Consider the following 14,643-nt stretch of genomic DNA (forward strand, 5'->3'; position numbering starts at 1 on the left):
CTTTTATGAATCACGTTTATAAGTTTGGGAGCAGTAAAGTGGAAATTGCTTTCAAGTTTGAGGTTTCACTTCTTATTACGAAGAAGCCAAGAGCTGTAAACAGAGAAACATACAGAGTGGTGGGTTAGCTGTTCTCTGTGCAGTGTTTGTGACTGTCATTCTGCATCAGCCGCTATATGGACCTCCAGGGCAAAATCAACTTCTCGAGACTGACAGATAGTCTGCTGCACCTTATGTCTGCAGCACAGTTGCCTGTTGTCACAAAGAGCTAACAAAGAAATAATGTATGGAGTGCTATTAGTTCAGCCAGCAACTGCATCTTTGGTAATAAATAATAATATACAGATAGCGATAGTGTGAGCCTTCATCCATCCAAATGATGTTACCAAAGAGACGTAATAACACAGACTATAGAGAGGCAGCAACCACATCACTACGGGTTTCTGATCAGACCTTTGATCATTTCCAACACCTGACATTTGATTTTAGGATAAATTCAAAACGTTAATTACTGTTAAAACTGAGCTATTGAAAAATAATAGTAGGTTTGTGAAGGTCCCGTCTCCCGTCATCCCCAACTGGTCACAGCAGATGGCTGCCATTATCTGAGCCTTCTTCTGTTGGACATTTCTTCCTGTTAAAAGGAAATCTTTCCTTCCCACTGTTGCTAAGTGCTTGCTCATAGGGTGATATTTTAATACTGGTGTTTTCTCTGTATTACTGTAGTGTCGTCACCTTACAGTATAAATTGCCTTGAGATGACTGCTGTTGTGATTTGGTGCTATATAAATAACACTGAACTGAGGTGAAGATCAATTTCTAGAGCAACCTTTAAATAAAATGCAAGCTGCATGTCTGTAGAACTTGCAGCTTGCATGCATTTTAAATTCTTCAATGTTACTTTTTGCACTCACTTTTTTTTTTCTTGTCATAACTTTCATTTATTTTGATGTAATTCCCCATTTTTTTTTTTTACACTTTTACACTTAAGGAATAAGAAAGTATCAAAGTTCTCAGGGTCCACCATTTGTGTCCTTTTAGCTCCTACTTTAGCCAAATTCTCACAAGCACATAAGGGGAACCTTTGAGTGACCCAAATGTACATTTATTGGTCTATGCCTTGTATGCCCCCTCATGTGGTGAGTGGCACAGCAATTTGGAAATGTATACATAATATTTATATATATATATATATATAAAGATATATAAATAAACCAGCATAGAAATTATAGTAGAACTTTGATGTTAGCTTTAAAAATGATACAAACAGGGAAATTGGTCCAGGCTTTAAGCCTTTATATGCAGCAGAGGAAATATAATGGAATTTTGACTCAGCAAAGCAAAATATAAAAAAAATCTTCCCTAGCATTTCCTCTCAGCTACCTAGGGCATCCAAACAAACAGTGCAGCAATGTAGAGAGAAAATGCAGAGAGGCTGGAATAGGATTACAAGAAAGCAAAAGGCCACAACAACCAAAGCGGATCCAAATAGGCCTATTTCACAGCAGCTTTTTTCCATAAAATGTTGGCGAAACACACATACTAATGCCATTAACAGAGGTTCTGTTTTATTCAGGCACAAAGCCTTTATTAATGTGATTAGTAACACCTGTGTTTCCCTGCCATTTTATCTCAAATTGGCTGCAGTGTGGCTATGGTTTACTGAAAACCATTAGCCACAGGCCTGCACGCGCTGGTAATGTGGGCACGAAGGATTTGTTAGTCAGGATAATACATCATGTTAGGTGGTTGGAAAGCAAACAGAAAAAGATCCCCTGAGGGTACGAGGTTCTCAGGGGGACCACCCTAGTTAGCAGCAGAGCCTCAGGTGGGTAGAAAGCACCCAAAACTGTTTGGTAACCCCACACTACTTGCCCCGGGTAGTAAATACTTCCTCCTGATGTTAACCTTATTATTTCTTCTGAAAACACACATTAAGGCCCAGTAATGTACTGCACTGGTGTTATTTGGTCTCAGAAAAGGGAGCATTATGATGCAATATGACATCAACCAAAGCCTCCAACAAATAGCCAATAAATATGACTTTCTGTTTACAACAATAACAGACATGTAGCAACAGTGAGCTTTTTGTTTACAGGTGATTACAATACGTGAACAAAAGCTTAAGTGGAAGTTTTTTGTTTTTTTAAGCCAAACCAATTGATCTGAACAGTGTGAGAGTCGGAATGAAACCTAAATAGACCTTAATGAAGAACCTACCTGTGTTGGGGATAGTCAGCCTGCCGCCTAGGAAGTTGAAGGTCCCATAGGAGGTGTTGGCCACATCGCGGGGCAGCGTTTTAAAGTAGCTCTGGGTGGAGAGCCTGCTTACAAACTCGGCAGCAGCGTCAGAGTTGAGCTTGCCGTTGTGCAAGGTGTGTGAGCCGTTGGGAAGCGGGTCCAGCAGAGGCCCGTTGGTCATCGAAAACTTCCCGGTGGCATCGTGGCGAGAGCGCAGGGTGCCTTGATAACTGGTGGTGGTGGTGGTTAGATCAGGCTGGATGGTGAGTAAATGGGAGTTCTCTGTTTAGATGATAAAAAAAAGCAAAAACAGCAAAAGACAAAAACAAATGTGTGAATCTCAAAGAGTGGTGGGAGGAAGGCTGGGGAGGGGAGTGGAGGGAAGGGGTCCCTACATCACAGAGACAGACCTCGCACTCTCTAAAGCTGTTGCGAGCTGCACAGAAAACCGAAACAAACACAGAAAAGAAGACACATGGCACAGAAAACAAGAGCACTTGCACGCGCGCGCACACTCTCGACAATACACAAACACAAATTCCAGTCAAAGCCAGTCAATTCCCATCTTCTCTCTCTCTCTGTTTCTCTATCACTGTCTGTCTCTTTAGCAACCACACAATCAATTCCAAACAGAACTCAGATGCAGCTTAGCATCCAGAATATATAAAGGCTTTTTTTTTCCCCCTCTCACACTGAATCACAGACACAGCAACCCAGTCCCCCATCTCCATCCAACTCAGACAGTTGTATTTCTATTACTCGCTGTTAAACCTCTGAGGCTCCACACAGGCAGTAAACAGAGTGGGTACATTTCCTGACAATAAGGTGCTGGCGAAACATAATGTGTCAGGCAGGCAAATAAACAGCTCGTGCACCACACACACGCAACATAATAAATCTCGCTTAGACCACAATCCACTGCAAACACATTCGCGCCACCTCCACAACCACAAACAAACAGCACCGGTGGTACATGTAGATGAGTGCGGCACAGTCACTGTGGCGAAGACGGACAGACGAAAGCGGAACAAAGAACAGTGTCCTACTGCTGTGGGGGGGAGCCCTGCGTGACCGCGGCGCCCACACACCTGGCTTGCTGGGCTTGATGCCCATGGGCTGGAAGCCAGTGGTGAGGATGGAGGAGTCGGCCACGTCGGCATCCAGGCCTTCCTTCTTGCGCCTGTAGACCAGGACGACCACAATAAGCAGCAGGGTCAGACACAGGGCCACGGCCACCATGCCCACGTAGAGCGCCACATCCTCAGCTCCGCTCACGGCTGCAAAGGGGAGGACAAAAAGAGGAAAGAAAGAAGAGGAGGAAAAATTACTAATCAAGACTGGAGGATGCCCTCTGGTGTTCAGTGTTAATGTCATTTTGAGCTGCTGCAACATGTTCTGTGCAAAGGTCTCACTCGAGGACCTGTTTAATGGCATGAAGCATTCCTTCGCTGCCACCTAATGTTGCTTGACGCCTTCATAAAAAGTTAAGGGAGCCAACATTATCAAATACTGCAGGCCAGAATTTCTAAAACTCTGAGGTCTCGATGTCAAGCTGTGGGAAAAAAAGCTAAACAGGAAAAAGCAGTTTCTGAAGCAGATTTTCACCGTTTCACTGTCACATTTCTTCATTTCTGCACCGGATAAATATATCTTAGGCCAGCATGTTCTTTTACCTCTCTTTCTCTAAGCACACAACACCCCAAGAGAAACAGAGAGGGGAAAAAATGAAGCATTTGCTTATGAAATTCTAACTCCTCGTATTGACTGCCTGTCTCACAAATGCACAGGAGTGTCTTTCTCCCAAAAGTACAGTATGAAGCTGACAGCCAAGCTGAGACAAACATCAATGTGTCTGCTTGTTTCTGTCTATGCACTCGTGTGTGTGTGTGTGTTTGTGTGCAAGTATGTGTTTTGCAGCAGAATGGGATTTGCCACGGCTGTCTCCCGGGGCTGGGGGAATTTGGTGGTGGAGGTGGAGGATGCTCCTGGGGCCTTTGTGGAGGGCCATTGTGCTGGTGAGCCACGGGGGCGTAGCGCTGTCAACTGAACACAGTCAAGGAGGGGACGCGCTGAACAGCGCAGCTTTGAGGGATGGAGAACAACAGCAAAGGTTAAAGCACTGCAGGCTGGCATGTGGTGAGTTGACAACAAAAGGAGGAGAACAGGAGCAGGGAGCGCGAGGGGAGCAAGTGTACAAGAAAGAAAACGCAGAATTAAAGAAGACTAAAGCGAAGACAGCGTGTGCCTGCGACTGACAGCATGTGGGATTTGCATTTCAGCAATGAGCAGCAGTAACACGTCCAAAAGGTTTGTGTCAAAATCAACCTGATTACCATTAGGTTTGTCATCTTTTGATAAATATCTCCAGGCTGTCACCACTGTGTAATCCTACTGCATGACAGGAGCCGCGCTCAACCTTAGAAACGCAGATTTGACAAGTTTTAATTGGTGTTTGTAAATCTGTGACACGAGAACGCCACAATTGAATTAGCGGAGCGCTAAAAGTTGACGAGAGAGAGAAAGGGAGAAAAAAATAAGCTCCCTTTCTGTCTGCAGCTCTCATTTCTATTCATCTCTTTACATCAATTTGTCCTTGCCTCTCCTTTTGCCTTGAAAAATCCATCTTTGGACAAAGCTGCCTGACATACCCAAGTGTTTAAGAGAAATGCCAGAATCTATTTCATGGGTGATTATCTCAGTACAATCTGATACTTTAAGTAGCGGATTATATGCAGCCAACCTCTATGGCAGCTCTTCGTAATGCCAGAGATCTCTTGACATGTAATCGATCGCGAATGACTGGCTGAAGATAAACACGAGACTGTGTGTTTTGTTCGTGATGCTACGTAGCACACCTGCACATAACACACTTAAAGCATGAGGACTCTTATCTGATGCATTCAACCTTCCTCCACCTCTCCTCTTGTCCATTTACCTGCCTTTGCCTCGCTCTCCTTAGAGAAGCACAGAGGTGCTTAACTGCAAGAAGCCTGGCTAAACTTTCCCTCCCTTTCACAATGAGCTCCAAAAAAAGGAAAAAGAAAGAAAGAACAAAAGGATGAGAGAGACTCTGGCTGAACTTCTCATTAGAGTTCCCAAATCCAATTGTCTTGGCGAGCCAAAGGCCAGATGATGCCGTGATATTTGAACTTCTTGTGCTGCAGTCCGCTGGGAGATGTGTAGTTTGACTAAAGACAAAGCAACACCCGTCAGTGAGGAGACGAGCCAGCTGGTTTTCGCTGATTGGATAAACATAGCCTTAGATTGGCCGGTTGCTGTTTACTTGCTAAGGGCACACCAAAGACAACTGGCTAACCTCAGATGCAAAGATCCAGTATCTCGACTCTTCCCTTTTCCCAGCATCCTCGCGCCCAGACAATAAAGCCAGTCAGTCAATCAAACAGCTCTTCCTTCTTTCCTTTCTCTCTATTCTGGCTGTAATCTCTGGTGGCTTATCAGAGCATCGCTGAGTGAAGTTTTATCTGACCCGCCAGGTGTCCTAGCGAAACGATCCCGATGCTCACAACAACCCTGACCAACAACTGCTCTCAGCTCCTCCTGGCCCCACTCATTGATTTTCATGATGCCAGCCAATAATTGAAAGGACATCCATCACAGTTTAATTGACATAGCTAATCAGGTTTTATAATTGGATGGGCTTTACTTTAGTCCCTCTCTAACATGCCCCCTCTCTCACACTCTCTCTTTCCAATCGCACTCCACACCAATTTACCTCTCTTCCTCTCCGCCATCAGTCATTCCATCTTTCATTTCCACTTGACTTAATTGCTGGCAAAAACTTTTGATTCTCTTTGTGTGTGACCTCTCGTCATGAGTGACACCCGCCTGAGGATAATCTGTGGATGAGATGAGCTTTTTTCAGAGTTGACCTCAGGCCAATCTCTCTTTGCGCCCGTCTCCACGAGCTTTCGCTTCAGCTCCTCAGACTCGCTCCGGGGCTGGCTGGTAGGGGATCAGTTTCTGACTCGAGATGGGCCGGTATAATTCATCTCCTCTAAGGTCGGTGTTATCTGGCTCCTGTTGAAGTTTGGACTCTGGCTGTATTGACAGTCAGCACAATGGCCGCACCTGATAGTCCTCCACTCTCTCTGCCTGCTTTCCCCCCTCTCTCCTGCATTGATAAATAAGAGTTTTGGAGCCTCCTGCGCCTCTTCCCCAGGCATTTATCAGGACACCTGAGAATATATTTCATCCCATGGCCAATCCTAGTCACTCGCCCGAAGATGAATAACACAGGAGTTCTTAAGGTCAGGGAAATATGGCTACTAAAACTCTCAACGCGAACGTGACTATTACTATCTCCACAATACAGTCGTCCCATCCCTCAGCAGGCTCCGGTGAAATATGGCCCAAAATAAATGTCCGGCCATTTTTCACAAAGCACCGTGACCCCGCTCTGACAAACAAAGCGGTGACGGAAAATCTCAGCCTCCGCGCCGCCAAATTAGCTCTGAAATAAAAAAAAATAAATACAAAAAAACAAAACAAGAACAGGCTGAAGATAAATTAACAGTTTGATGTGCTTTGCTCAATAATTTGTGACACATCCCAAAATGGGATGCTGCTGCAAATTAAGTTCATTACCTTCATTACACACATTAAGCCGAATAATTGTTTTTATGTTGTCCTAATTCCCTGCGCCTGAGAAAACGAGCACCATTATTTTCCCTCCACTATCCTTTCTCTGCCCTCTAACACCTGTCTCCCATTTTGGTTCTGCCATGCTGCCCGCATATTTATTATTCCCCCTGCGTAGATTTTGCATAGAGTATATGTTTGGGCTTCACTTGTTTGTTTTATGAAAATGATCCTTCCTGGGTCAGATTGCTTTTCCAGCTTTGTGTTGCACATTTATTCTCATGTACATCTAAAAACAATAACCTCATCGAACGCGTTTCATTTCTAGCTTAATGAGGGAGATTAGACGTGTCTGTGAGGTCCTCAGACGGACGACGGCTTTTGTTGCAGAGTGACTGTGGTTCACTGTGCAGTTGTTGTGTTAGATTGCGCTGGGAGAGCAGGGTGCCTTTTGTTTCAAGGAGGGGGAGTTTTCCATCTCAGCTAATAGCCTGCAGACATGGTTGAAGTATGGGAGTTGCTGACAAGCCAAAACCATCTTGCTATTTTGCTTATTATAATACTTCACACAGCAATTGTCTATGGAAACACATCTGCTGGGAACAGATTGGGACAGGCATTCTTCAGAGGCCGGCGCTCCGCTCTGCTCTGTCAGTGTAAATACTGAGTGACTCTGTGTGTGCGTTTGCTCGACTGTGTGTGTGTGTGTGAAGAACAATGACTGGCATCTTTGTGTATATATCTTGCTTCTCTTGGGAGGAGCTGCTGACCTTTGATGATGGGCTGACTGAACTCCCTGGTTCACTGCACCAGCCAAACCCGGCTATCGGTGGACACTCGCACATACGTGCACTTGCTTGCGTTGCACTAACACATGCAGCACACAATGCAGCATTCGCATGCAATTCCAAACAATCCACGCCAGCCAAGCATCGGCCTATTTGATCACATCAATCACGGCAAAATACATAATTCAGTTTATTAATTCAGTGGCCCATGTCAACTGAATCCCCATTAAAACTCAGTGTTTACCATGCAGATCAGCCAGAGAGCAAACTATTTATAACATTTTCTCTATGAGACGCCACCCAGAGACTCATTGTGGGCAACATGCAGTATCTTTCTGTCTTTGATATCTGTAGGAAGTGACAGAGCTCTCCCTTCATGTCCATCTGTTCTGCAGAGGACCCCGTGGTGTCACTTTTCCACTCAGCTGCCGTCTCCGGCCATATGAGCCTTGCCCTTTCTCATCCTGACAGTATGCACATGCCCTATTAATGACACGCAGGGGAGTGGCACCACAGTATAATCTGGCTTGAATTAAACAGAAAAGTGCACATGCATTCCCCTACGTTTTAATATACGCACAATATGAGATTAATCACAATTTTAAATGCACCAGTGTAATTGATAGGTTGTGTTGTAATCAGAGGAGAGATGCTTTTATTCCTGGTTTTATTAACAGGTCATAGAGCAACACGGCACCAATATGCAAGGTAGGAAAGAAGGTACATTACCCAATGATAATTAGAAATGATCATCTGAAAAGGTCACACAGGTGGGGATGAGCCAGCAGTGGGCTGCAGATTAATCTTTTGTCTGTACGAGTGTTTAATGAGATGGACACCTTTCCTTCACGAACCCTTTGTAAGATGAACTCAACATCTATGACAAAAAGGAGGCTTCAAGTGTTTGATCGGATAAAAGGAAGAAGATGAGGAAGAGGATCCTTTTTTTCCCCCCAAAATGAAAAATGTTTTTTAAAAAAAATCAAGTGAAAAGCCTTTCCCCCCTATTCCCTTCTAGCATTTACTTGAGGGGCTAATTGATGCTAATGTTGTACACCTGTTCTCTTTGTATTGTTTGTGATCTACTTGTTATAGCTGATGAGGTTGTGAGACTGAACCCTGTTTAATATTTACCTTTGAATAAATTTTTCCACTTCAGCCTTGAGTGGCATGCTTCTTTTTTTTTAAATTAACAGTGTATAATCTAGCAAAAGCTCTCAGATGCTGTTTTGAGTGCATTTATTGGTTTTTAAAATGTTCATTTGCCACTCATCAGCTCAGTTTTAATACACAAATACATAACAAAACAACCATCTACTGATCCTTGTGCCAGAAACTGGCTAAAAAAACATATCTAAAGTAGATGTTTTGTATTGTTTCACTGAGTTGAAGAGTGAGAGTTATCTTGTGGTGCGTGGGTGGTGGTGCACTCACTCTGTGGACACTGCTCGCTGGTACAGTTGAGAGACTGGAGATCAAGCCCCTGGCAGTCTTTGCCCCCTGTGCCAGGTGAGGGCTGGGTGCACTCTCTGCTCCTCCACATCGAACAGTCTGCGCCACATGCTGACCACTTGCTCCACTCGCTCCAGCCTCCATCCACTAGAAAAAAAACAATATAAAAAAATAAAAATAACAGTGATGAAACACATGCACAGCAGCTAAAACTCAAACGAATTCTCTTCAAACAATTTATTTCAACAATAAACCGGGCCATAACTCCCCTTTTTTCAGCAACAACGTGAACTGGTGGAAACGGTGGCGCCAAACTATCTGTGTATTTGCGTGCGAGATGAGAACAAGTGGTTCAACACTCTGTTGCCATCCTGTGTAAATCTAAAATGGAAACCTGGTAATGAAAACCTTTTAAAGACATGCAAATCCACTTGCACACACTCAAATCCAGCAGCTGCACAGAGAAACCGAAGCGTGTAGAGCTGCTGAGGAGAGCCATATTGTCTCTATTCTGTTTTCTTTGTTTATTTTCAGCATGGAAATCAGATGCAACTAAGTTTAACCCCACTGGTGCAAGTGCGGCCTGGTAAACCAAGATGCCAACAAACCAAGGGGAAAAAAGTAACCTCTGAGCAAGCGGTCCATACATACGCAAGAATATAAGTTTCAGATTTCTCATACACCCAGCACAACATAATATAACATTTGAGAGAAGGAACCATCTCACCCTTGTTTGATTTCTTTGTCAAGATGCTAATATAGCGCCTGCGGTGTTGCCTGAAGTGCATCCGAATGCATGACAAAATACATGTGGTATTACTCTGAAAAGAAGAGAAAGTACATTACACCTGCAGCCTGACCATAACTTCAAACAGCCCACAATGAGCACAATGGAAATGGGCCCGTAATAGTTCGGAGCACGCTTGGCTGTAAGAAATATCAGCAGCTTTACCACATACAGAGAGGAAGGCCATTTTGCAAAGGTGGGGGTAATTTGGCATTGCGGCTGGTGCGGGCGGTGGCCGGGAGTAATATTGAGAGTGACACAGCGCCAGGTCTGGGGAAGGTTACTATAGGGCTAATGGGAAAAAGAGCAATAATGAGCTCTCATGGGGGAAAAAAAGGAAAAAAACCACCACTGTCTCACTCTTTCTCTCTCTCCCAAATGTAAGGGTGAAGGGGACCAGACGAGAATTACCTGAACACACACACACGCAGTAAATGCACACCTCTATGACAGCAGCAACCCTTCCCCTGGCTGACCTAAGGGCAAGCAAACCTTAGTGCTCATTAATCCTAGCAATAAAGAGTGCAGGGGGCATGACCTGCAGAAAGCAGCTCTGACCCACTGCAGGTCATGAAGCTTTGGTTAATAAAACATAAGTGAGATGTTACTGAGGGCGAGGGTACCTGTTACTGCATAACTGTATCAACGAATGATTTTATTTGCTTCGCAAGCAAATCCCCAATTGGAGAAATGAGATAGAAAAACACCGCGAGCGCACAGGGTAAATTAAACCCTGCTCCCACACAAGTCTATGTGTCGGTCCGAGTGCGTGTCCGGAAATGACAACCAGAGAATGCGAGACTATTTTTGTGCAAGAGCATATGTGTGTGGTAGGATGCTGACACAGCTTGGGTCCTTTTTTTTTGCAGTCAGATCCATTTGGCAGAGAGCGCAGAACCAATCAGATAATTGTCCTTGTTTGGCATTGAGTGGACCCATCCGTGGGCCAGTGGGCTGATTATCCAGGCTGGGAATGAGAATGATTGAATAGCGAATTACATCCTAATGAATATATTATGTCGCCCCTCAGTTTATCCACACCACGGTGAAATAAAGGGATGAGATCAACATCTGCCCTGATGAGGTGATGAAATTCTACTTCTCTTATCCCCACCACAAAAGCAAGACTAATCGCCATGCAAATGACATTTTCAAACAAGAGGATTGGCGTGGCAACAAAGTGAGAATGTGGATGAGACAGAAGCACTGCGGCCCAAGGCTAAGGCAAATCAAAGAAAAATGAAGATGCATAAACAGTCCTTGATGGCCTGGCTCTGAACGCCGACTCTGCGCACGGCTCCCATTTCAAGAAAGGCGAAAGGTTTTCTCCTAGAACAATGCAACGAGAAACAACAACAAAGTCAAGATTTAACACTAAAATTAGAGCCACACCTCATACTTCGTTTCTTCTCAGAATCCACATAAGAAAATGGTTCTCCACAGAGACAGTTTTCCTTATCAAATCCCCAGAAAGAGATTGTTAGCACTCCTGCAAAAGGCACCGCAGCTGATTTTCAATCATCTGGCACCGCAGGTTTCAGGTCAGCCAGGTCGCCGAGGAGGGACAGTAATACAATAACCCAGTGGCAAGCGCCCGTTTGGACATGTTGCCAAGGGGAGAAGCAAAAGGAATCTAACCATTTTTTAAAGGTCAGTGGGAGGGCCTGTTTAAAGCTTCGCTGTTCAAAAATGACAATCGCCGCTGATGGACACAGTCCGAGATCATCAAGCACCCACGGTTTCTGTGTCCTTGAGGGAACCCGAGGAGGTAGACAACTATCACCGAGACCAGCAGGCCTCTGCTTCCACTGTCCTGTCAACACACATGTGTGTAAGCACCACTAATCCCAGTGCTCACAAGCGGCGGGGGGGGGGGGACAAAAAACAACCACAAAACAGCCACGGATGGCTTTGATAGCTCAGCCACAGAAGTGGGTGACGCAACAGAGATTAATCGCCCGCCAGGAGGCCCGTACTTCTGATAAACGTAATAAAAATGAAATCTTAACATTAGATGTTTCTTGCTTGCTTATTTAGGAGTAGTGTGCAATCAATAACTGAGAAAAGCAACATTTACCCCCGATTTTGACGAAACCACCAAAAACTGACGAAAAAGCGACAGAGTGAGATATGAAGAGGGTGCGCCAAAGAACACAAAGAAACCAAATGGCACCAAGTGATTAAAAATGATGCAAGGCTGTCACCAGATGGCCACCATCTTTTCACACTGAAATAATGTGTTTTTCTGCCACATTTATTTTCCGTTGCCTGTATTTATTCCGCGGATAAAATATGGAGTCGCCTCAACAATCAATGATAAAACACGAAGAAAAACACGACTGTTTACTCCCAGAGTAGAATTAGACTTTTGCCTGCAGTGCAGACAGCAGACATACGGGCGCTAACTCGGATGTCTACGACGCGTACGTGCACGGAAATGCGCACGGATACGCCAGCCCCCCCGAGTCTGTTTATTTTCCATCTCGCTCAATTCTCACGACTCCTGTGGCAAGCCTGAGGGATCTGTGCTATATTTAAATAATTCACAGGAGTTCGAAATCTCTTCAGGTTGTTTGGTGTTCAAACGCAAATCAAGCAACAGTTTATAGTTCATTCGTGCGGGGTGGGCGTCACTGAATCGCTTCCAAAACCGGGGACTTAACTATTTGCTGTTGGCTCAGGTTTAATGTTTGTCTTTGCTGGAAATGTTGGCGTGATCTGACATTTTGCCATGACTATTGGCTCTGACCACAAGTCAGCGCAGGGCAGTCGATGAGAGGGAGACGGATGGACTGCAGAATTATGTGGGATACTTCTGCAGGGATATGCTGGGATGGAGACAAAAGAAATGAAGGAGGCAGCGAGAGGAAAGCGAAATGGAGATAAGCCTTTGCATAGCTTGGCTACTCGCTGTCTCAAGTGTTGATATGCTCTGCTCTGAGCCTCAGGCTTCAGCCTCAGCCGCCTCCTCCTCCACAGCTCCCTGTGTCTCTCCCAGCATGGAGCCCATCTGATCTGCCACACAGGCCTCCGCCAACTCTCATTAAACACTTTGGAGACTTAGACAAAAATACAGATGAGCCTCTCGAGCTTCACACTTTCCTGACGAGAGGTGGGAGCTCGGATACAAGAGTCATTGTGAACAGATACGTGGAGGGTTTTATTACTGAAGAGGCCGTCTGTGTCGGTCCGCGAAGGTCGATATAATCCATGGGTGAAATATGCCTCAGCGACTATACTCTGAAGGAGTCGTGCTACTTTTTGAATGTGGAACAATACACGGCCATCAGCATTTCACCAATAAATACATAAAGGCTCGGCTGGAGGATGCAGAGACAAATTAAAGCCTTCGCATGCCGTCGGTTCCAAATTAAAACTGATTTGTTTCCAGCCAATATTCATGCGGCTCTTATCCCTAAAGGATGAGTTAAGCAAATCTAAGAAGCCATCTCTGCACTTCATAATAGGCTTTTCACAGTATAAGCACCTAAAAACTCAATATATTTTTTCTATAAACCATTTCAAAGACCTAATGCTGAGAGCTAAATGCACTAGAGAGAACTAATGATGAAAAAAAACTTTGTCTAGATAATTAATGAACTCTTGAAACAAGACTAGCATTAAATCATGAAATTTTTAAGTCATAGCTCACAAACAAAGCCGGTGTAGTAAAAAAAGTTGCCTTTTAAGGCAGACTTAAAAAAAAAATCCCACTACTTCTGACTCCAAATGTCAGCTACGTTTAAATAAGTAACATCATGTCTATCTTCAGTGTCACAGCTTCCCATGTAATTCATTTTTCTCAAGTTGCCTTCTCCTAAAACGGACTGAGCTATAAGCACGGGGATGAATAAAGTTCTCATCTGGTAACAAGTGATGCATCTGCCAGGCTGCTCTGTCCTGTCGCCCCTTCCTGAGGCAGGTGTGTTAATCATGCTCTTTATTAATTAAAGAGAGGTATACACACAAACGCGTACATAGGGGCAGTGAATCCGTGTGTGTGTGCGTGCTGGGTGGCAAAAGCGACAGGAGCTGTCTGTCGGTTCACCTTCGACTAACTTCAAAGGCACGTCTGTGAGTACACAAGAGTGTCGGTGCCACTTGTGATGGGAAACAACAGCTCATCATCCCCCAAGCTTTGCTCCGGTGGACTTCTTGGCCTTGAGTGGGGGGAGAGAGTGAAGGGGGAACCCCTCTCCCCAGCAGACAGCTGGGGGCTTCACTGATGTTCCCCACAGCAGACAGGTAACGAGTGACAAAAGGGGGGCAGAGACGAGCATCTGTTGCCGAACAACAGGGCTGATAGGGGTGCGAGCGGGGTCGCGGTGCTCGGATGTCTCCCATCAAAAGGAGAAAAAATTGAGTTCTTTCTCCCTCAAAATCTCTATAAACTGTCTTCACAGAGTACAATGTAATTTTTGTCACAGCACTCCCAATAGTTGAAATGAAACAATTTCTCTTTGTGGAACAAGAGGAAGATGGAGGGAGGGAGGAAGGGGGTGGGTGGGTTGGCCTAACAATAGCAGCTTGAACTGACATTAATTTCTTTAAGCTCATGAAGGTCAGTATCCCGCTTTGCTGTAGAGGAATGTCAAGCATCCCTGGGCACCTCTCTAATTCAATTACTGGTTGCTCCAACTCCAGTAATTCCAAATCCACCCAGGTCCTCACTCTGACTATGAATCCCTGCTTCCCTTTTGTCTTCCTCCCACCGTATTCAGGCAGGCCATGTTACTTACAGTCGTGCTTGACATCTAGTGATGTCTTTACATGCTA

At 44.8% G+C, this 14,643-nt stretch overlaps 1 protein-coding gene across 4 annotated transcripts in view; it reads right to left on the reverse strand.

Annotated features, from left to right (window-relative positions):
* Positions 1–14,643, reverse strand: part of unc5a (unc-5 netrin receptor A) — a 153,870-nt gene that overhangs the window by 25,921 nt on the left and 113,306 nt on the right. For 2 of the 4 annotated variants that reach the window (XM_040015380.1, XM_040015382.1), the window contains 3 exons: positions 9,063–9,227; positions 3,288–3,518; positions 2,221–2,523 (listed from right to left, as the gene is read on the reverse strand). In XM_040015380.1, the coding sequence (XP_039871314.1) occupies positions 2,221–2,523; positions 3,288–3,518; positions 9,063–9,227 (699 nt within the window). The remainder of the gene's footprint in view (positions 1–2,220; positions 2,524–3,287; positions 3,519–9,062; positions 9,228–14,643) is intronic. The other 2 variants (XM_040015381.1, XM_040015383.1) reach the window with 1 other exon arrangement.

Source organism: Simochromis diagramma, unplaced genomic scaffold (genome assembly GCF_900408965.1).
Source record: "Simochromis diagramma unplaced genomic scaffold, fSimDia1.1 OVJJ01000685.1, whole genome shotgun sequence".
Taxonomy (NCBI): Eukaryota; Metazoa; Chordata; class Actinopteri; order Cichliformes; family Cichlidae; genus Simochromis; species Simochromis diagramma.